At 43.2% G+C, this 24,885-nt stretch overlaps 2 protein-coding genes across 2 annotated transcripts; both read left to right on the top strand.

The window, feature by feature from the left end:
• The first annotated feature begins 3,024 nt into the window (after positions 1-3,024).
• On the top strand, positions 3,025-4,285 carry LOC134319272 (C-C motif chemokine 13-like). The gene is made up of 3 exons (XM_063000349.1): positions 3,025-3,088; positions 3,649-3,772; positions 3,923-4,285. The coding sequence occupies exons 1-3, from the start codon at positions 3,025-3,027 to the stop codon at positions 4,140-4,142; spliced, it is 408 nt and encodes a 135-aa protein (XP_062856419.1). The 3' UTR covers positions 4,143-4,285.
• A 6,821-nt stretch (positions 4,286-11,106) lies between these two features.
• On the top strand, positions 11,107-16,140 carry LOC134319641 (uncharacterized). Its single transcript, XM_063000935.1, has 3 exons — positions 11,107-11,659; positions 13,968-14,112; positions 16,128-16,140. Exons 1-3 carry the CDS (start codon positions 11,107-11,109, stop codon positions 16,138-16,140), a joined length of 711 nt encoding a protein of 236 aa, XP_062857005.1.
• Positions 16,141-24,885: the final 8,745 nt, after the last annotated feature.

Raw genomic sequence — 24,885 nt, 5'->3', positions numbered from 1 at the left:
ATTCCAAATACCTTAATTCATTTCGATATATTCACAATTCAGTTAAAATAATTCCGAATGTACTCACTATTTATTCCGATCAATTTACAATTCATTCAGAATCATACACAATTAATTCCAATTCATCCCCAATATATTCACAAATCATTAAGAATCATTGCCGATTCATTCACAATTCATTCTGATTCTTTCACAATAAATTCTGATATTCACATTTCATTTTGATTAATTTACAATTCATTCAAAACAATTCACAACTCATTCGCAATTCATTCAGAATCAGTCGCAGTTTATTGCAATTGATTCATGCACAAATCATTCACTCACAATTTAGTCTGATACCTAGTCTGATACACATACATGTAAATAAAATATACTTTCTGCTGAGGATGCTGAGGAACTGGCCCATGCATCAATAAGTTTAAGGTTTGATTATAACAATGTCCTTATTCAGACTGAATGATTCGGTAAGTCCATAAACAAGCTCCAGTAGGTTAAGAAAGCAGCTTAAGTGCTAATTAAAACTAGCATGTTTAATCATGTTTGTCTTATTCTATTCTATAAAGCTCGATATGACCACAGGGGCCTGTTATGTACAGTAGTTTGTGTGTGTTGGGAGGGTAGTGGTAGCTCAGCGGCTGAGGTACTGCACTTGTAATCAGAAGGTTGCTAGTTCAAGCCCTACATCTGCTTTTTTACCACTATTGGGCCCTTCAGCAAGGCCCTTAACCAGCAGTTGCTTAGCTGGTATTCATGGCAATTGTAAATCGCTTGGGATAAAAGTGTCTGATAAACGCAGTACATGCATCTGAGTAAACTAGCTGAGCACCATTATGTTTATGTTAATAATTTATCATATTTTAACTTAAGTAGCTCATGTTTGTTTAATCATTTTTTAAAGAATTAAATGACTCCTTCAGGCTGTCCAGCGAGGACGAGTTCCAGTTTCTTCAGTATAAAAATTTAGGACATTTTCACTTCACACACACAATCACTGAAAAGCAGAAGTGCTGAAGAGTAACAGTGAATTCACCGCGGTGCACTCGCTCACATTTCATCGAAAATTAAAAAGCGGACGTGAGAGCAGTCGAAAGGATTCGCAGAAGCCTTTTCAGATCAGTTAGGCCGAAATTTCCCTCGGGATAATTAAAGTCTTTCTGTCTGTCTGTCATGTATTAGTGCATTCAACTTAAACACTTATTTTTTATGTGCAGAGTTGTTAAATGTAAATAAAAAGTGAAAAAATAATAAAAAAGCAGAAGCATCAACACTCAGCTCAGCTTCGAATGATTAATTAACGCTGTCAAACGTTTATTGTAAAATATGTTTAAAGCGACAGGCTACACATAATAATTTAAAAGGATAATTTACTTAATCTTCTAGTTTTTTAGAACAGTTTTTAATTTGTTGTGTAGATTTTTATTGTTTCATTTGCACAGTGCACAACTGCACACTATAATGAGTATAAACTGCACCTTTAAGGCTCACTCCTTTAGTTTATTGTTCTTTGTCTTATCTTCTTTAAATTCATATAGTTTTATATCTTATATTTGCATTGCATTACATTTTACATTTATTTTATTTCCTGTGCACTACATGGATGTGTTTGTGTGTGATGCTTGTGAGGTTTGTAAATTGCTGCTGTAACAATCAATCAATTATGACGGTTAATATCTAGTAAACTCACCTGGCTTCATACAGATCCATTATTTTTTTAGCAGGCTGCTTGGGTGGCACATCAGTAAATTGCACCGTCCCACTGCCATTGGGATCTGGGGTTTGAATCCAGAGTGGTGCTATCGGCCTTTCAGAAGTCTGTATACAGACAGACCTGATTGGCATGGTCGGTGATGGATTGGCGTCCTGTATGGGGCGTGTTACTGCATTGCTTCAGTGATTCCGGAAAAGCTGGACCCATAACTACCCTGAGCAGGAGAAAGCCGAACAAAAACATGAAAATTAAATGCAGTTAAATGCATCTTTTATATTTTTCTCACCCCCCTCCCCACTTGTAATTTCCCACCTACCTGAGGCTAAATCATGTGGGCTTGATACTGCCATTCTGCCAAAGCCACAAAACCTTTATGCCTTTATGAGCTGGTGGATGTCAGAGACAGTCATTTAATACCACAAGAACATTTTGTGTTAGATACTGTTAATACCCCACACTGGTCTCTGCCCTGGTTTTTGTTTCCAACCTGTTTTGGTACGTACACCTGTTTTAATTTTTTTTTTTTTTTTTTACACCTACTTTGATCTCTACACCCATTTTCGGATTCTCCCCACACATGAATGCAAGTTATCAGCACCATCTCATACCCTGAACTGAGCGGTCATTTGTTTAGATTGTCCTTGATCTTGACCACAGCTTTGTATCTTTGATCTCTCAAAATCAACAAACAACAAACTCTTGTCTTGTCTACTACAGCCGGTCTGCTGACTGACCGACCCTTGTTTGCTTTTGTCCATGATTTTTGGATCATGATATTTCTGATCATTTTGTTTTCTTTCAATTGCTTATTTTGTAATCTATTTGGATTTGGGTTCTTTATTCTTTATTTAATTTATTTAAATAAACACTCAGCTTGTCTAAGGAAAGTCCCTTCTTAGTCTGAAGTTTAATTTGAGTTCCTATCAAGCTTCCTTCCTTGTAATACTAAGGGGATTTTTTTCCTCGTTATTGCTCCCTGGACTGCTCGGTACGCTCATCTATTATTGTGAATAAATAAATTACACTAAATATTAAAGATGAAAAGCAGAAGCGCTAAAAGGAAACACAGTGAACTTGAGTGTGTACAAAACTCACATTGTAATGAAAGTTAAAAAGAGGATGTGAGAAACAGTGAAGAACCGGAGCAAGCATTCACAGAAAGCTGAAGACAAACATTAGTACTTAGAAAATCAGTTATCATGGACGATAGCTCTCGGAACATCTCGCTTCACGACTATATAATGGAGGACGGAGCGATGTGTGGACTCAGATCTCTCAGACTGAACTTTCTGATCTCCAGCTGATCTGTTAGAATGATGAACCTGACGCCTCTGCTGCTTCTGCTGCTCGTCGGCTCTCTGCAGCTGGTTTCTGGAGGTAAGTTTTGATTACTTTGACTATCAGCACTAATTATCTAATTTTATAGAATAAATAGTGATGGTTTGCCTTTTTTATGTATATTTTATTAACGTTTTAATATGTCAGAAAAAATATTCAGTGATTGTTGTGTCTGTATCAGGCAGAGTAAAAAAACAAACACTTATTACACACCTTCTAGTTGATGCTGCTGAGTTAAGATCTTTACTTTCTTTATGGGCAGAAGTGGCTCGGTGGGTAGCACTGTCACCTCAGAGCAAGAAGGTCCTAGGTTTGATCCCCATGGGGAAAGCGGTCTGGGTGTTTGCATGTTCTCCTCGTGTCTGTGTGTGTTTACTCCGGGTGCTCCAGTTTCCTCACACAGTACAAAAACATGGAAGTGAGGTGAACTGGAGATACAGTGTAAAACATGAAGTTAAAATCCTAATAAATAAATACCTTCGTCACCAGTCCAGTTGTTTTTTATGGCAAAAAAAAATCTAAACCTTCAAAAAAATGTTCAAATGCTTTTTTTCTCATGTCGTGATGAATCTGATTCTAGAAACATTTTCTTCTCTTAGCTCCTGAGGGCTCTAATTCAGGCCGCGGCAGCTGCTGTCAAAATACCACAAGAGTAAAGATTCCTCTACACAGAATCACATCTTACAGCTGGACCAGCAGTGATTGTCCCATCAAAGCAGTGATGTGAGTATCAGCTACAATCCAGGCAACATGCTGCATTTCCTCACATCATTTCTGTAACAAACTGTGGAGTTTTACTGAATCTGTGTCAGTGCTGTAACACCAACATCATTTTTATTCTCCTACATTTATCAAATATTCTGTTTCTAACAGTTTCGAGACGATTGTAGGAAGGCAGATCTGTGTGGATCCTAAAGCTCCTTGGGTAAAGAATCATGTGAAAGCGGTGGATCTTAAACTGAAATCAACAACAACCAGCAGAACCATAAAACCCAGCACCAGCTCAACAGCCATCAAAAACTCATCACCAAGCACCAGCTCAACAGCCCAGACCACAACTTTAAAACCAAACTCAACAAACTCAAACATTTAATAAGTTTGTATCAGGAACGTTGTGTCTTGTATACTTTACACATTTTTAAAATCTGTATAAATGTTTATTTGATTTATCTGTGGAACGATATTTAGATTTCAGACTTTATTTTTATATTTAGACTGTATTTATTTTTTTGTTTTTTTGCAAGTTTAATATCAATTGAATTCTAATAAACTTTAATAACCCTGATTTATGTTCATTTCCTTTTTTAAAGAGTTAAATTATTTCAGCTCTGTGCTTCAGTTTTGATGTAGTTCTGTGATTAGCTTTTATTCCTACACAAGATGAATATTTTTATATTCCAATAAATAACCTACTGTACAAACAATCCTGGATACAATCTTACACTGAGGTGAGATAAATAAAAATAAAACATTCATTATAAATGACATTAGCTTGGCTGTGTCTGAGGATTAGTGGTCTCACCTGAGTGTGATTGCATTAAGTCCAGGAACCCACTGTGACTATGACCTAGATAAATATGTGGAAAAATATTAAAATGAAATAAAACTAATATAAAAAAAAATAAAGTAAAGCTTATTTTAAAGAATTTCCACTGCCCTCAGCTGGAGTTTTTAAACACCTCACTGTCACTGCTGGACTAAGAATCGTCCACCAACCAAAAATATCCAGCCAACAGCGCCCCGTGGGCAGCGTCCTGTGACCACTGATGAAGGTCTAGAAAATGACCGACTCAAACAGCAGCAATAGATGAGCGATCGTCTCTGACTTTACATCTACAAGGTGGACCGACTAGGTAGGCGTGTCTAATAGAGTGGACAGTGAGTGGACACAGTATTTTAAAACTCCAGGAGCGCCACTGTGTCTGATCCACTCATACCAGCACAACACACACTAACACACCACCACCATGTCAGTGTCACTGCAGTGCTGAGAATCATCCACCACCTAAATAATACCTGCTCTGTGGTGGTCCTGTGGGGGTCCTGACCACTGAAGAACAGGGTGAAAGCAGGCTTAAAATGTATGTAGAGAAACAGATGGACTACAGTCAGTAATTGTAGAACTACAAAGTGCTTCTATATGCTAAGTGGAGTTTCTAAGATTTAGAGTTTAGGGGATGTTGAGTTACAAGGTACTTCTGTATTAAAATAATTTTGATCTGGACTGAGTTTGCATTCGCACATCTTCTGCGATTTCTGCAGAACTTGCGTCTACATCAGAAGAACTTTACACCCATCAGCAAAAGTGCATCAGTCGTCGTAAACAACCGTTTCTGATTGTATCAGCCAGGTTGCGTGATGAGCTGTGCTTATCATCATTTATTCCTTTTTCCTTTATCAATCTCACTTCCCCTCGACGACTGGTGACATCCTGTTGCTCAAAATCATCACAGTTTAACCCTTTTCTATCTCACTGCCCTGCTCACCTTGACCAGCACGACTGACCGGTAAGGGGAACTTCCTACATATTTAACCATGGTACATTGCTGCTGGCCTGCTCATGACATCAGTGAAAGTGGCTCCTCCAGGTAGATGTTTATAGCCATCCACAGATCTACAGTACTGAACTGTATGGATAAAAGTATTGGGACACCCCTTGTAATTAGTGAATTAATGTATTTCAGCCTCATCAGTTGCTAACAGGTGTAATAAATCCATTATATAAAATAAATTCTATGCTTCCGACTTTGCAGCAACAGTTTAGGGAAGGTCCTTTCCTGTTCCAGCATAAATCGAGCTCTATAAAGACATGAATAAAAACTCCAGTGTCCTCAGCCCCACTCAACAGCTCTGGGATGAACCGGAACATCAACTGAGGCTTTCTTGAGCAACATCAGCGCCCGACCATACCCTTTTAACCTGCTTTCATGCTGTTCTTCAATGGTCAGGACCCCCACAGGACCACCACAGAGCAGCTGTTATTTAGGTGGTGGATGATTCTCAGCACTGCAGTGACACTGACATGGTGGTGGTGTGTTAGTGTGTGTTGTGCTGGTATGAGTGGATCAGACACAGCAGCGCTGCTGGAGTTTTTAAACACTGTGTCCACTCACTGTCCACTCTATTAGACACCTTGTAGATGTAAAGTCAGAGACGATCGCTCATCTATTGCTGCTGTTTGAGTCGGTCATCTTCTAGACCTTCATCAGTGGTCACAGGACGCTGCCCACGGGGCGCTGTGGGCTGGAAGCTTTTAGTTGGTGGTTGATTCTCAGTCCAGCAGTGACAGTGAGGTGTTTAAAAACTCCAGCAGCGCTGCTGTGTCTGATCCACTCATACCAGCACAACACACACTAACACACCACCACCATGTCACTGTCACTGCAGTGCTGAGAATCATCCACCACCTAAATAATACCTGCTCTGTGGTGGTCCTGTGGGGGTCCTGACCATTGAAGAACAGGGTGAAAGGGGGGTAACAAAGCATGCAGAGAAACAGATGGACTACAGTCAGTAATTGTAGAACTACAAAGTGCTTCTATATGGTAAGTGGAGCTGGTGGTTTTAATGTTATGGCTGATCAGTATAAATATGAAGGCTGGGTTTGACACATGAACAGTCCCGCCTTCTTGTGACAGAGAGTCAAAAAGCCTAATCTGGATCCACGATTTGCACAGTAAAAGATTTATGATCTCCAGCTCAGCGTCTCCATCTGTGCTTCTGTCAGAATGAGGATCTTCACCCCTGTAATGCTTCTGCTGATGATGATCGGCTGCCTACAGGCGCTCAGTGGTGAGTGTTTATACTTTTATTTATTATACAGCGTGTTCCTTCAGTTCTGGTGAATAAATCCACACATCCGTCCATCTGATCATAGTGATGATGGAGTTCGTCCATTCTCCAAATCAGTTCTACCTTATTAAAGAAATCCAAATTCATTTGGTTAAAGATTACCAGTCCTATGATGCTGTCTTTAAAGATAAATATATTTCACAGCTATAATAACAGCTCTCGCTGTGGTTCACTGTGGTTCTAGAGCCTGATGAATGGTTTTTATCCCTGTCCACATTATAATTATTTGGGGTTTTTAATCTCTTCCTGATCTTTATGTTATGATAGTGTATTGTAAAACTTTTTGAGCTCTATTAGATACTTCAAGTGATGCTTAGATTTCACAGGGCTGCAGAAGAAAAGCAGCCGTTGTGTCGCATTACGCCTGTTTATTACATGTGTTATAATGTCAACACTAATATTAATTTGCTAATGTTGATAATTTGTGGAAATTGGGTTTATTTTATTTTAATTTCACGTCATACTAAAATGATTTAGTAAAATAATCATTAATATTAAAACTCTCTGTACGTTCATTTCATTTTCCATCAAAGGATATATACATTTACATTTATGGCATTTAGCAGACGCTTTTATCCAAAGCGACTTACAGTATTGTGACAGTATACTGTCTGAGCAATTGAGGGTTAAGGGTCTTGCTCAAGGGCCCAACTGTGGCAACCTGGCAGTGGTGGGGCTTGAACCGGCAACCTTTTGGTTACTAGTCCAGTACCCTAACCACTAGGCTACAACTGCCCAGAGGTCACGGTGGGTCTGGTTTACTCGGAATCACTGAATGCACTAGAGCACGTGTCAAACTCAAGGCCAGCGGGTCAAAATCCGGCCCGCTACGTCATTTTATGCAGCCCGCGAGAGCTTAAAAGACATATGATTGTCTTAAAATACACTGTAAAATCCGTAAAGTGACCGCATGCCGCCACTTGATGCCGGTGTTTCCACATCAGCGTTTAACTGAGGCGCTTTTCCAACAAGTGATGCTGAGAAATATTTAGAAATAATCTCAAAAAGTTCAAGAAGAGAAAATTTAAGCAGGAGGAAATGTAATGAAAGATGTGAAAGCTAATACAAGTTTGTGCTTCTGGAAGAGAAACCGGTACGTCTCTTGTGTGATGAGGCCGTGTCTGTGGTAAAGGAGAACGATATATATGTCGATTATATTATAATTATACAGTTAAATTTAGCTTTTTGTCCAAGAATTAAAAGGCAGAGCGCAATCACAGCAGGATACGTTACAATCGACCCTTTGAGGCCCATAATGCATAATGAAAATGAGTTTGACACCCCTGCAATAGAGTAACACACACTAAACATCTCGGGCCTCGCCCGTCCTCTCAGCCAGAGTCAATCGTGTCTGTATGTAGACGCCTGACTGGCTGATAGCACCGCTGGGGATTCAAACCCCTGATCCTAGCAGTAGTGGGCGAGTGTAATTCAGCTTGAGCACTGATTATTAAATATACAAATATACATACTTGCTTTATCACACCCATTCTCACGTTCACGTTCAGTTTTATCATTAAATAATATTAATTATGTACCTTAATTAAGTTCCTAAGCATCATATTTCTGCCTACACCCCTCTCATACACACCACCCCTGTATTCTTACACTACTTTCATACACTGCAGCATCGTGTTGAGCTGTAATAACTAATGTGTTGTTTCCTTTTCGCTTCAGCTGCAGATGTTAAACACTGCTGTCAAAATCCGAGCAGGGAAAAAGATTCAGTTCCTCTAGAGAAAGTCAGATCGTTTTGGAGGGACCACAGTCACTGCCCCAAAACTGTTATGTGAGTATCATGCGCTGGTACATAAATAATAAATAATAAAATATTAAACACACAAAGATATTATAATAAATATTATTATATAAAACTTGGGACAGAGCCAAAATGGAAGTTGTTTTCTATTATAATTATATTATTATATATTATTATAATCATAAACCAGTGTAAACACGGGTCAATGTTTGTTTACACCCCAATCTTTATAAACTGCACCTTTCTGGCTCCTGTACTTTTCTGTGTTCTTCGCCTTATGTTCTTTATATTCTTTATATTCTAATATACAGTATCTATACATTGCTGTGTTTGTGTGATGCTTGTGCTGTTTGTGAATTGCTGCTGTAACACTGCAATTTTCCTTTGGTGATCAATAAAGTAATCAATCAATCAAAAGGTTCCCTAGTTTACGGGAATCAGCTTCAGCACTTGGTGGAAAAAAGCCACATAGACAAACAAGCAGACAAAAAGGCGTTGCCACCGGTCGGCTGGGTGCCATCTAGCGGGCATAATTGGCTACCATGTCTGCTTATGCCTGGTTCACACTACACGATTTTTGCCCTGATTTTCACTCAGCGACTGGTCGGCGCTAGATTTGCCGGCTCGGGAGCAACTCAGTGTTCACTCGGCGATCAACTCAACCTGAGCACTCGGCGACTGAAGGAATATATCTAGCTTGTCAAATATCTGGATCTGAGTTGCCCGACTGGCAATAAGTGCTATGTCGAACAGCCAATGAGAACGCAAGATACGGTGTGAGGGGAAACGCAGGAGAGGAGTGTAAAGCTGGATGATGTGTAGAGAAGGATGATGGCCAAGCTGTCATCCTTAATGGAGAGCACTGATCACCCGCTGCATGAAACTGTGACTGCACTGGGCAGCTCCTTTAGCGACAGGCTTCTTCACCCGCGTTGCTCCAAGGAGAGACATCGCAGCTCCTTTCTTCCTTCTGCTGTCAGGCTATACAACCAGCACCGCCCCAAACGTAGACAATTACCATCACAATAATCCACTTGGTTTTTAGTACTTCTCTGTGCAATTACTTTTAAATTATGTGCAATACTTGCTGTACCTGCTGTACTTTGTGCAATATTTTTTTAATAACTGTGCATTTGGTTAACTTCATCTATAAATACTGTTTATATTTTTGTAATTTTTACATATTCTTACTATTTAGTATATGTGTACATACATGTAAACTTTTTGTAATTTTCTATTTTTTGTATTCTTGAAAGCTGCTGTAACACTACAAATTTCCCCCTGTGGGATAATAAAAGGCTATCTTATCTTATCTTATCTTATCTTATCTTATCTTATCTTATCTTATCTTATCTTAAAGAGGTGGGACAGGGGCGTAATATATATTATATCAGAATACATCAGCACACACACAAGTTTTACAGTATTTCTGACCTGATCGTTCTCTACAAAACACCCACGCTGCATTGCAAAACATATTTATTAACCTCCGACTCACTATAAAACAATCCAAACCAAATCCACTCAGATTCATTTATTTTTCCTCTTTGATTTTACGCTGCACATCAGCGCACAAACTTTGATCGCTCGCTACTTGTTGACGTGTATTTTTGGACGTGGTATCATTAAATCCCTCGTCACTTCTCACGTTTGTTTTCATGACAAAACGTAGTTTGGGAGAACAGAGAAGCTCGCCTCTGATTCCAGTAGTGTGAAACCCCCTATCACCGATCAGTCATGTAGTGTGAAAACCACACTGACTTGAAAGACTCTCGATTACAAGGGATCCAGTCGTGTAGTGTGAACTGTACAGAGACCTGGCCACTTGGAAAGTCGAGTAGTGTGAACTTGGCATTAGGCGGAACAACCATTTAGCCGGAACACCTGATTAGCAGATAAAGGCACCTGTGCAGAGTGCATGGGTGGAAAAAGAAGGAATCCGTTAAGTATTCCACATGGGTCGGAAGAGGCGTGAGCAGCAATATACCCCCCTCGACTGCAATCAGGGATCCACCAGCAGCAGAAGACTGATTGGCTAGGCTAAAATTGGGAGAAAATGCAGAAATAAATAGAAAAAAGACAGTTGAAAGGTGGCCAGCAAGGGTCCGTCTGGTGGGCACTTCACAGGGCTTTTTATTTTCATTTACACTGTTAAGACATTATTATAACTCTACAGCAGTGTTAAATCCTTAATTCTGGTTGGTCAACGAGTTAATGTAGGTGCCCTGTAGCATAATAAATGCTCTCCCCTATGTAAAGTGTTACGATGACTGTCTGCGCTGTGGTGTGTTATAGATTTGAGATGACTGATGGAAGGAAGATCTGTGCGGCTGGTGATAGCGCTTGGGTTCAGACTTTAATGAGTGTACTGTCTCTCATGAAAATACCGTCTTTAACTTCAGCACTCATCACAACCTCGGCCTGGGGCACAAACCTGACACTCGGCATGACCCCAGTACCCAGCATGAATCCAGAACCCATCCAGTACCCACCACCCAGCATGAATCCAGAACCCATCCAGCACCCACCACCCAGCATGAATCCAGAACCCATCCAGTACCCACCACCCAGCATGAATCCAGAACCCATCCAGTACCCACCACCCAGCATGAATCCAGAACCCATCCAGTACCCAGCACCCAGCATGAATCCAGAACCCATCCAGTACCCAGCACCCAGCATGAATCCAGAACCCATCCAGCACCCACCACCCAGCATGAATCCAGAACCCATCCAGTACCCAGCACCCAGCATGAATCCAGAACCCATCCAGCACCCACCACCCAGCATGAATCCAGAACCCATCCAGCACCCACCACCCAGCATGAATCCAGAACCCATCCAGTACCCAGCACCCAGCATGAATCCAGAACCCATCCAGCACCCACCACCCAGCATGAATCCAGAACCCATCCAGCACCCACCACCCAGCATGAATCCAGAACCCATCGATACCCCAGCACCCATCGAGACTTCATCATCCATACTGACCCAGTCTAGTAAATGTAATTTTTTTACATTATTAACCAATATTTCTGTCACATGATTGAACAGTGAACTTTTATGTGAACTTTCAGCACCAGCCCACTGCCGCTGGGATCCAGGGTTCGAATCCCCAGTGGTGCTATTGACCCGTCAGGCATCTACTTACATATACAATTAGCTTAGTTTCTGAAATGTCATATAAATAATTAAATGACATTTACAGTCTGCTGTAAGGACATGAAACATGAGAAATGTAATGATTTGAAAACACTTTTTAACCTGTATTCAGTTGAACACTGCACAAAGACAAAGTGTTTAATATTTCTACTATTGATCTAATTAAATGTATTGATTTATCGATCGGTAAAGTTGGGCCCTGCTGAGTCTGGTTCCTCTCAGGAGTTTTTTCCTTGCCACTGTCGCCCTCGGCTTGCTCAACAGGGGTTTTTGTATCCGTTGGTCCTGGATTCTGTAAGGTTGCTTTGAGACGATGTCTATTGTAAAAAGCGCTGTATAAATTTACATTTTCAGCATTTAGCAGACGCTTTTATCCAAAGCGACTTACACGATGAGCAATTGAGGGTTAAGGGCCTTGCTCAGGGACCCAACAGCGGCAACTTGGTGGTGGCGGGGCTTGAACCGGCAACCTTCTGTTTACTAGTCCAGTACCCTAACCACTGAGCTATCACTGGCCCTAAATAAAGTTGACTTGCTGGCTTTCTGACCACTCGCCGGACCCCAGCACACGTTTCTATTCAGAAGATCTTGAGCCGAGAGGGACGACGTCACTTGCTGTGGATGAATGTTTTCCGCTGTGTTATGTTCGCTGGGGGGGGGGTGGGGGGGGGGGGGGGTTCCTGACGTGTCTGATTACACTCGCGTCTTTTTTTAGTACAGTGTAGGATCTGGAATTTCAGCGTTGGCTGACGGCCTTGTTCTTACACACTGGGACTTTCTACAGATTGCAGTGATCTCTGAAATTCTTGGATTATTTCCTCATGGAAATGGAGTTTTTCCATGATCGGTGAACTTGACCCACTTACGACTGAGGCATTTATAAAGACCTCTTTTTATTCATCTGTAGTTCTGTGGTCAGGGTACAATCACTGTCTGCGCTACCGTACGTCCACGTGTGTGTACGGTGCTTGATCAGTGTGAGTTCCTCTTAGGGATTAATAAAGTGTTTCCTTATCTGATCTTTTATACCTCATTTTGGTAGCATCACCCCTTACATCCTGTGGAATGTCACTCAAAAGGTATTTTTGATCATTCTACAGATTATTACCCCTACAGATAATTGCCCCTGTGGCATTTTTTGGAATGTGTTACATGGGTCAAATCTAAAATAACTAGGAAGGTATATTAAATACACTACTAAGCCAAACCTTATATCAACAACATCCAGAAATGCCACCACTTGCACTCGACTCAAGCCGTTCGGCCGAAGAGTAAATGTACTGTGTTAATGCCCCATGGCATGGGTGGCATGCAAATCTTCAAAGTCAGCAGTTCCAATAATGAAAATTTAGTGGAATTCATTCATTGTCTGTTGTACCACTGGTTCACTGGGGCCCTTGGAGGAAACCCACACAGACACGGGGAGAACACGCAAACCCCCACACATAAAGCACCGGGGCGGCTCCACTTGGGAATCGAAACTACGTTTTACTGGCTGTGAGGCGACAGTGCTACCCACCAAGCCAGCGTGCCACCCGGAGTGTGATTCAGCATGTGCGATTTGCAACTGTTTGCAAGTTTGAAACCGATGTGAACTGTGAATTTTCCATCAACGCTCCTGGTGTGACCTGTCGTAGATTCACTCGGGATTCAGTTTTTTGTCAGACGTAAAAATAAATATAAAAAAAAGATTTTGTTGCTCTCTGCAGTAAGCTGTTTAAATCCTGAAGGTAAAGCTCAGGTGCAAATAATGTCGGATTTTCTCTTGTTCTGTCAAACATTTTAGCTCCTGGTTCTAATGCAGGCCGCGGCAGCTGCTGTATGAAAACAACAAATATGAAGATTCCTCTAAAAATGATCAGATCTTACTACTGGACCAGCAGTAACTGTCCCATCAAAGCAGTGATGTGAGTATCAGCTACAATCCCGTCAACATGCTGCATTTCCTCACATCATTTCTGTAACAAACTGTGGAGTTTTACTGAATCTGTGTCAGTGCTGTAACACCAACATCATTTTTATTCTCCTGCATTTATCAAATATTCTGTTTCTAACAGTTTCCAGATGAATAATGGAAGGCAGATCTGTGTGGATCCTGAAGCTCATTGGGTAAAGAATCATGTGAAAGCGGTGGATCTTAAACAGAAATCAACAACAACCCCCAGAACCATAAAACCCATCACCAGCTCAACACCCATCACAAACTCAACACCCATCACAACCTCAACACCCATCACAACCGCAACACCCATCACAAACTCAACACCCATCACAAACTCAACACCCAGTGGTACCTCAGCACCAAGCACCAGCTCAACACCCAGCACTATTTATGTATGTATCAAAGTCTAAATACCCATCCCAAAGTCAACACCATCCAAAACTCAACCTCCAGCACGACTTTAAAAGACCGGACCACCACCTTCATGCCAAATTAAACAAAGCAGACTTTCAGTATGACGCTTACTCAGTTTCATTAATAATTAAATAAAGTTCTACTTGAAATTCCTTTTATTTTTAGTGACATTTAAGAGTGATTTTTATTACTATGTAAAACATTTATCATTAAAAGTAAAATCTGAAAATATTAATAAATAAATAATTATACATTGTGCAGTGTCAGTGCTCTCTCAGTGCAGGTCCCAAGCCTGGATAAACAGGAGGGTTTGCATCAGGAAGAACATCCGATATAAAAAGAATTGTGTTTATTATTTTCCTTAATGACTAAATAACATTCAGTGCTGGAGTGTGTGTACCAGCTCACATTTTACTGAGAATTGAAAGACAGATAAAAATACGTATAAGGGAAGGAAATCACAGAGGAAACGTCTCATCATACACATATCATACGAAGCTTTCTGATCTCCAGCTGATCTCAGTGGTGTTACAATGATGAATCCGACACCTCTGCTGTACAGTACTACCGTGTATTGTTGTTTATTATTGTTTATTACAGGAATGTCTATTCTATTATTTAAGATTTAAGGGAAAATATTCTTGTATTTATAACAAAAAAGAGCATTTAAGACATTAGAAAGGTTAGGTAAGTGGGGGTTTGGGAGGTCTGGCACGGATTAATTCTATTTACATTATTTCTTATGGAAAAAATAGAACATCTTGACCTAAGAACAGCCCTTTGGAATCGTAGGTCAAGGGTTTCACACTATTCCTGTGGGTTCTCTGGTTTCCTCCCACAAGTCCCATTTCCCCATAAATCAGACCCACCACGACCCTGACCAGGATAAGCGGTAGTAAAACTAAGAAACAATAAATAAATTAATGAATAAAAGTGTCACAACAGAGACGATGTTTGTTATATAAAGTTTTATACACATAAATGAGACGATGATTTTTTGCTGAGCTGGCTACATTCTGTCACGCGATCTTATTCCGCTAAACAATAAAAAGAGGATGTGAGGAGCGGGAGGGAGCGGGAAGAAAACATTCATCACGTTTCTTTCTGGATTAAAGACGTTAGATTAAAGATCCGGGTGAAATCGGTGCTGTTAGAATGATGAACCTGACGCCTCTGCTGCTTCTGCTGCTCGTCGGCTCTCTGCAGCTGGTTTCTGGATGTAAGTTTTGATTATTTTGGTTCTGTAGATCAGAAGCAGGTATTTATTATATTGTGCTGCATTTCTGCCTGTTATTCTCCTGCAGTGTGTAGTAGGGATGTGTAGCGCTAATCAAACAGCTGAATAATCAATTAGTGAGACAATTAATTTATCTCAGTTTATTAAAGAGGATCAGAGTCGGCGGTGTTATAGTTTCTGTATCGAGGGAGGTGAGACACGTTGATTTTTGATCGTTTACTTATTTCTTCATGCAAACACGATTAAGTCTGTCTAGTTTCATTTGGGAAAATACTGAGAGTGATGGAGAGTGTGGTAGGGAGGTGAGGAAGATAATGCGGAGGGTGGAGTGGGTGGTGTAGAGTAGCAGGAGTGATAGAAGAGTATCTACCAGAGTGAAAGAGGAAGTCTACAAGACAGTAGTGAGGTGGTGGAACTGACAAAGCCAGGAGAGAGATCTGGAGGTGGCAGAGATGAAGATGCTGAGATGCTGGTTGGGAGTGACGAAGATGGACGGGATTAGGGGCGAGTTTATTAGAGGGACGGTGCAGGTAGGAAGTTTTAGACATAAGTTAGGGAGGAAGGATTAAGATGGTTTAAGCAGGGATGAGAGTTTTGTCGAGATTATGCTTTTTAAAATTTTAATAAGTGACGGTGCGTGTTTGACATGCAAAGAAATGTCTTTCACTTATGCCGTGATTAATCTGATTCTATAAAAATTTTCTCTTTTTAGCTGGTGGTTCTAATTCAGCCCACGGCATCTGCTGTAATAAAATCACAAGAGAAAAGCCTCTTCCTCTACACAGAGTCAGCTCTTACTACAGGATCGACAGTGATTGTCCCATAAAAGCAGTGATGTGAGTATCAGCTACAATCCCGTCAACATGCTGCATTTCCTCACATCATTTCTGTAACAAACTGTGGAGTTTTACTGAATCTGTGTCAGTGCTGTAACACCAACATCATTTTTATTCTCCTGCATTTATCAAATATTCTGTTTCTAACAGTTTCCAGATGACTATAAAAAAGCTGATCTGTGTGGATCCTGAAGCTCCCTGGGTAAAGAATAAAAAAAAAGTGCTGGAATCCGGATTAAAACCCTCTAATACATCATTACCCTCAACATAATACATAATACAGCACAACCTCAACACCCATCATGGAACCCAGCACAACCTCAACACCCATCATGACACCCAGCACAACCTCAACCATCATCATGAAACCCAGCACAACCTCAACACCCATCATGAAACCCAGCACAACCTCAACACCCAGCACAACACCCAGCACAACCTCAACACCCATCATGGAACCCAGCACAACCTCAACACCCATCATGAAACCCAGCACAACCTCAACACCCATCATGAAACCCAGCACAACCTCAACACCCATCATGGAACCCAGCACAACCTCAACACCCAGCACAACCTCAACACCCATCATGACACCCAGCACAACCTCAACACCCATCACAACACCCAGCGCAACCTCAACACTCATCACAACACCCAGCACAACCTCAACACCCATCACAACACCCAGCACAACCTCAACACCAATCACAAAACCCAGTACTACCTCAACACCCAGCGCAATCTCAACACCTATCACAACACCCAGCGCAACCTCAACACTCATCACAACACCCAGCACAACCTCAACACCCATCACAACACCCAGCACAACCTCAACACCTATCACAACACCCAGCGCAACCTCAACACCCATCATGACACCCAGCACAACCTCAACACCCATCACAACACCCAGCGCAACCTCAACACTCATCACAACACCCAGCACAACCTCAACACCCATCACAACACCCAGCACAACCTCAACACCAATCACAAAACCCAGTACTACCTCAACACCCAGCGCAACTTCAACACCTATCACAACACCCAGCACAACCTCAACACCAATCACAAAACCCAGTACTACCTCAACACCCAGCGCAATCTCAACACCTATCACAACACCCAGCACAACCTCAACACCAAGCACAAAACCCAGTACTACCTCAACACCCAGCACAACCTCAACACCCAGCACAACCTCAACACCTATCACAACACCCAGCGCAACCTCAACACCTATCACAACACCCAGCACAACCTCAACACCAATCACAAAACCCAGTACTACCTCAACACCCAGCGCAATCTCAACACCTATCACAACACCCAGCACAACCTCAACACCAAGCACAAAACCCAGTACTACCTCAACACCCAGCACAACCTCAACACCTATCACAACACCCAGCGCAACCTCAACACCTATCACAACACCCAGCGCAACCTCAACACCAAGCATAACCTCAACACTCATCACAACACCCAGCACAATCTCAACACCATCACAACACCCAGCACAACCTCAACACCCACCACAACACCCATCACAACACCCAGCACAACCTCAACACTCATCACAACACCCAGCGCAACCTCAACACCTATCACAACACCCAGCGCAACCTCAACACCCATCACAACACCCAGCACAACCTCAACACCCAGCACAACCTCAACACCCAGCACAACACCCATCACAACACCCAGCGCAACCTCAACACTCATCACAACACCCATCACAACACCCAGCACAACCTCAACACCCAGCACAACACCCAGCACAACCTCAACACCCACCACAACACCCATCACAACACCCAGCACAACCTCAACACCCTTCACAACACCCAGCACAACCTCAACACCCATCACAACACCCAGCACAACATCAACACCCATCCCAACACCCAGCACAACACCCAGCACAACATCAACACCCATCACAACACCCATCACAACACCCAACGCAACCTCAACACCCAGCGCAACCTCAACACCAATCACAACACCAAGCGCAACCTCAACACCCAGCACAACCTCAACACCCAGCACAACCTCAATACTCATCACAACACCCAGCGCAACCTCAACACCTATCACAACACCCAGCGCAACCTCAACACCTATCACAACACCCAGCACAACCTCAACACCATTCACAAAACCCAGTAGCGCAACCTCAACACCCAGCACAACCTCAACACCCAGCACAACCTCAACACTCATCACAACACCCAGCGCAACCTCAACACCTATCACAACACCCAGCGCAACCTCAACACCTATCACAACACCCAGCGCAACCTCAACACCTATCACAACACCCAGCACAACCTCAACACCATTCACAAAACCCAGTACTACCTCAACACCCAGAGCACCCTCAACACCTATCACAACACCCAGCACAACCTCAACACCAATCACAAAACCCAGTACTACCGCAACACCCAGCACAACCTCAACACCAATCACAAAACCCAGTACTACCTCAACACCCAGCGCAACCTCAACACATATCACAACACCCAGCACAACCTCAACACCAATCACAAAACCCAGTACTACCGCAACACCCAGCATAACACCCAGTGCAACCTTAACACCCAGCACAACACCCAGCAAAACCTTAACACCAATCACAAAACCCAGCACAAGCTCAACACCCAGCGCAACCTCAACACCTATCACAACACCCGGTGCAACCTCAACACCCATCACAACACCTAGCGTAACCTCAACACCCAGCACAACCTCATCACCCATCACAACACCCGGCAAATACTCAACACCCATCACAACACCCAGCGCAACCTCAACACCCATAACAACACCCAGCAAAACACCCAGCGCAACCTCAACACCCATAACAACACCCAGCACAACCTCTACACCAAGCACAACACCCAGCACAATCTCAACACCCATCACAACAGCCATCACAACAGCCAGCACAACACCCAGCACAACCTCATCACCCATCACAACACCCGGCGAAACCTCGACACCCATCACAACACCCAGCGCAACCTCAACACCCATAACAACACCCAGCACAACCTCAACACCTTTCACAACACCCATCATGAAACCCAGCACAATCTCAACACCCATCACAACAGCCAGCACAACACCCAGCGCAACCTCAACACCAATCACAACACCCAGCACAACCTCAACACTCATCACAACACCCAGCGCAACCTCAACACCTATCACAACACCCAGCGCAACCTCAACACTCATCACAACACCCAGCACAACCTCAACACTCATCACAACACCCAGCACAACCTCAACACCCATCACAACACCCATCACAACAACCAGCGCAACCTCAACACTCATCACAACACCCAGCACAACCTCAACACCCATCACAACACCCAGCACAACCTTAACACCCATCACAACACCCATCACAACACCCATCACAACACCCAGCGCAACCTCAACACCCAGCGCAACCTCAACACCAATCACAACACCAAGTGCAACCTCAACACCCAGCACAACCTCAACACCCAGCACAACCTCAACACTCATCACAACACCCAGCGCAACCTCAACACCTATCACAACACCCAGCGCAACCTCAACACCTATCACAACACCCAGCACAACCTCAACACCATTCACAAAACCCAGTACTACCTCAACACCCAGCGCAACCTCAACACCTATCACAACACCCAGCACAACCTCAACACCAATCACAAAACCCAGTACTACCTCAACACCCAGCACATCCTCAACACCAATCACAAAACCCAGTACTACCTCAACACCCAGCGCAACCTCAACACCTATCACAACACCCAATGCAACCTCAACACCCATCACAACACCTAGCGCAACCTCAACACCCAGCACAACCTCATCACCCATCACAACACCCGGCAAATACTCGACACCCATCACAACACCCAGTGCAACCTCAACACCCATAACAACACCCAGCACAACCTCTACACCAAGCAAAACACCCAGCGCAACCTCAACACCCATCACAACAGCCAGCACAACACCCAGCACAACACCCAGCGCAACCTCAACACCAATCACAACACCCAGTGCAACCTCAACACCCATAACAACACCCAGCACAATCTCTACACCAAGCAAAACACCCAGCGCAACCTCAACACCCATCACAACAGCCAGCACAACACCCAGCACAACACCCAGCGCAACCTCAACACCAATCACAACACCCAGCGCAACCTCAACAACCAGCACAACCTCAACACCCATCACAACACCCATCACAACCTCAACACCTATCACAACACCCAGCGCAACCTCAACACCCAGCACAACCTCAACACCCATCACAACACCCAGAGAAACCTCAACACTCATCACAACACCCATCACAACCTTAACACCCATCACAACACCCAGTACAACCTTAACACTCATCACAAAACCCAGCGCAACCTCAACCCCCATTACAACACCCAGCACAACCTTAACACCCATCACAACACCCAGTACAACCTCAACACCTATCACCACACCCAGCGCAACCTCAACACCGAGCGCAACTTCAACACCTATCACAACACCCGGTGCAATTACAACACCCAGCACAACCTCAACACCTTTCACAACATTCAGCGCAACCTCAACACCTATCACAACACCCGGTGCAACCTTAACACCCATCACAACACCCAGCACATCCTCAACACCCATCACAACACCTAGCGCAACCTCAACACCCAGCACAACCTCAACACCCATCACAACACCCAGCACAACCTCAACACTCATCACAACACCTAGCGCAACCTCAACACCCAGCACAACACCCAGCACAACCTCATCACCCATCACAACACCCAGCGAAACCTCGACACCCATCACAACACCCAGCACAACCTCAACACCCATAACAACACCCAGCACAACCTCAACACCTTTCACAACATTCAGCGCAACCTCAACACCTATCACAACACCCGGTGTAACCTCGACACCCATCACAACACCCAGCAAAATCTCAACACCCATCACAACACCCAGCACAACCTCATCACCCATCACAACACCCGGTGAAACCTTGACACCCATCACAACACCCAGCACCACCTCAACATCTATCACAACACCCAGCGCAACCTTAACACCCAGCACAACCTCAACACCCAGCACAACATTCAGCGCAACCTCAACACCCAGCCCAACCTCAACACCTATCACAACACCCGGTGCAACCTCGACACCCATCACAACACCCAGCACCACCTCAACATCTATCACAACACCCAGCGCAACCTTAACACCCAGCACAACCTCAACACCCAGCACAACATTCAGCGCAACCTCAACTCCCAGCACAACCTCAACACCAATCACAACACCAAGCGCAACCTCAACACCAATCACAACATCCAGCGCAACCTCAACTCCCAGCACAACCTCAACACCCATCACAAAACCCAGCGCAACATCAACACCCATCACAACACTCAGCGCAACCTCAACGCCTATCACAACACCCAGCACAACCTCAACACCAATTACAACACCCAGCGCAACCTCAACACCCAGCGCAACCTCAACACCAATCACAAAACCCAGTACTACCTCAACACCCAGCATAACCTCAAAACCTATCACAACACCCAGCACAACCTCAACACCAATCACAAAACCCAGTACTACCTCAACACCCAGCACAACCTCAACACCTATCACAACACCCAGCACAACCTCAACACCAATAACAAAACCCAGTACTACCTCAACACCCAGCGCAACCTCAAAACCTATCACAACACCCAGCACAACCTCAACACCAATCACAAAACCCAGTACTACCTCAACACCAATCACAAAACCCAGTACTACCTCAACACCCAGCATAACCTCACCACTCATCACAACACCCAGCACAACCTCAACACCCATCACAACACCCAGCGCAACCTCAACACTCATCACAACACCCAGCGCAACCTCAACACTCATCACAACACCCAGCGCAACCTCAACACCCATTACAACACCCAGCACAACCTCAACACCTATCACAACACCCAGCACAACCTCAACACCTATCACAACACCCAGTGCAATCACAACACCCAGCACAACCTCAACACCTATCACAACACCCAGCACAACCTCAACACCCAGCGCAACCTCAACACCTATCACAACACCCAGCACAACCTCAACACCAATCACAAAACCCAGTACTACCTCAACACCCAGCACAACCTCAACACCAATCACAAAACCCAGTACTACCTCAACACCCATCACAACACCCAGCACAACCTCAACACCTATAACAACACCCAGCACAACCTCAAATCCCATCACGACACCCAGCGCAACCTCAACACCATCACAACACCCATCATGTCACCCAGCACAACCTCAACACCATCACAACACCCATCACCTGCTCATCACCCAGTACTATTTATATATGTATCATAGTCTAAGTTCCAGCCTCAACATCACCAAAATGCCACTCTTGAGTCTTTGAGCAAGGCCCTCAGTTCCTCAAAAAAAAATTTTTGTTGCTATCAGTGATAATTATCAGTGATCAGTTGTAATTAGTGATGATTGTAAGTTTAGATCAGGGGTGGGCAATTAAATTTTCCAAGGTGCCATTCCATAAGAAACTGGGACGGTTGTTAAGGGCCGGACCAATAAGGTGAACTTACTTCGGCTCAATATTAATTTTATCTCTTTATTTACATTTACTTTACATTTTCAGCATTTAGCAGACGCCTTTATCCAAAGCGACTTACAATACAGTTACAGTGTACAGTCTGAGCTATTTAGGGTTAAGGGCCTTGCTCAAGGGCCCAACAGCAGCCACCTGGCAGTGGTGGGGCTTGAACCAGCGACCTTGTAATTACTAGTCCAGTACCTTAAGCACTAGACTACAACTGCCCACTCTTAATGAGAAGCAGTAAATTGTGCAGTTCTGATAAGCTGTTAATGTGTAGATGTTACAATCAGAAAATTAGAAGTAAGCAGAATAAAAACATCAACATTATGTGAACAAAATGTGCAGGTTTTTGTACTATTTTGTTTTGAGTCTAATTTCAGTCCGTTGTTATTGTTGGATTTTCTTTTTAAAATCACAAAGCTGGTCCTGACTGCTTCAGTCCTGGATGTGTTAAACCTTATAAAAAGTTCTTGTTGCTTTTGCAGTTTAGTTAGAGAAGCTTCAGGTGTGACGCTCTGCATCATTCACGTTCTTGTGTTTCTGTTTTGTACCGCGATTTAAAGCCTAAATTGGGATCCTTAACCAGCGTTACACCTGACTTAATAAGTCCAGAAGTCAGAAGTCCATGTCTTGTTAAAAACTTCACGATTAGTCACACTCAGTTCTGTTCGCATTACGGTAAAGCCCCACACACTCGCGCACACATGCGCATACGTAAATCGAAACTTCCGGATATTTAAAGACTAAAGGCGCTCCCGTCAAAATCAATCCTGTTATATTGCAAGTGTGATGTACATTTATTTACATCAAATTTTTAATTGCCTTGAACCTCATGCGGGCCGGGTGGAGATGTCTCGCGGGCCGGATGTGGCAGTACAATGCCCAGGTCTGTTCAACACCATCCAAACTCAACCTCCAGCACAACTTCAACAGACTGGACCAAATCAGATCAGATGTGACGCCAAATTAAACAAAGCCGACAGTTAATGTTTATAACAGCGATGTTACTTCAGTATGGCGGTTAATCAGTTTTATTAATAATTAAATAAAGTTCTACTTGAAATTCCTTGAAAGTGTGATTTTTATTACTTTGTAAAACATTTATCATTAAAAGTAAAATCAGAAAATATTAATAAATAAATAATTATACATTGTGCAGTGTCAGTGCTCTCTCAGTGCAGGTCCCAAGCCTGGATAAACAGGAAGAAGGAAAAAGAATTGTGTTTATTTTTTCCATAATGACTAAATAATGTTCAGTGCTGGAGTGTGTGTACCAGCTCACATTTTACTGAGAATTGAAAGACAGATATAAATACGTATAAGGGAAGGAAACCACAGAGGAAACGTCTCATCATACACATATCATACAAAGCTTTCTGATCTCCCGCTGATCTCGGTGCTGTTAGAATGATGAATCCGACACCTCTGCTGCTCCTGCTGCTTATCGGCTCTCTGCCGTGGGGTTTTGAACTATCACCAGGTATTTATCCTACCACGCTGGATTTCTGCACTTTATACCTTTTACCGTGTGTAGTAGGGACATACAGAGCTAATTAGCTTGCGATACAACTGCTAATCAGTTAGCTAAATAGTAAGAGTTTATTTTTATGTTGACCTTTTCATATACTGTATATATTTCAGGCAGTGCATTTACATAAGTAGTAACTCTCAAAGTTATCGTACGTATTGTTGTTTTAAAAATACTTGTAATGAGGTGGAGTTCAGAGCGCCCACCCACGTTATGTGTCGTGTACGGCTGTGAGGCCTATTTTGTCCGGTGGAGGGAGCGCGGAGTCACAGTGTGACCCGTCATTCTCTAAACGTTCTCTCATTATGAATAATAAGTACCCAGGACACACAGCCACACAACACTGCATCTACGTAGATATACATACATACAGTATACACCAGTACACAAGTACACCCGTGTG

The sequence above is a fragment of the Trichomycterus rosablanca genome, chromosome 8 (assembly GCF_030014385.1).
Source record: "Trichomycterus rosablanca isolate fTriRos1 chromosome 8, fTriRos1.hap1, whole genome shotgun sequence".
In the NCBI taxonomy this organism is placed as follows: Eukaryota; Metazoa; Chordata; class Actinopteri; order Siluriformes; family Trichomycteridae; genus Trichomycterus; species Trichomycterus rosablanca.
The sequence above is the reverse complement of the archived record's forward strand: the minus strand, read 5'-3'. Positions and strand labels throughout refer to the sequence as shown.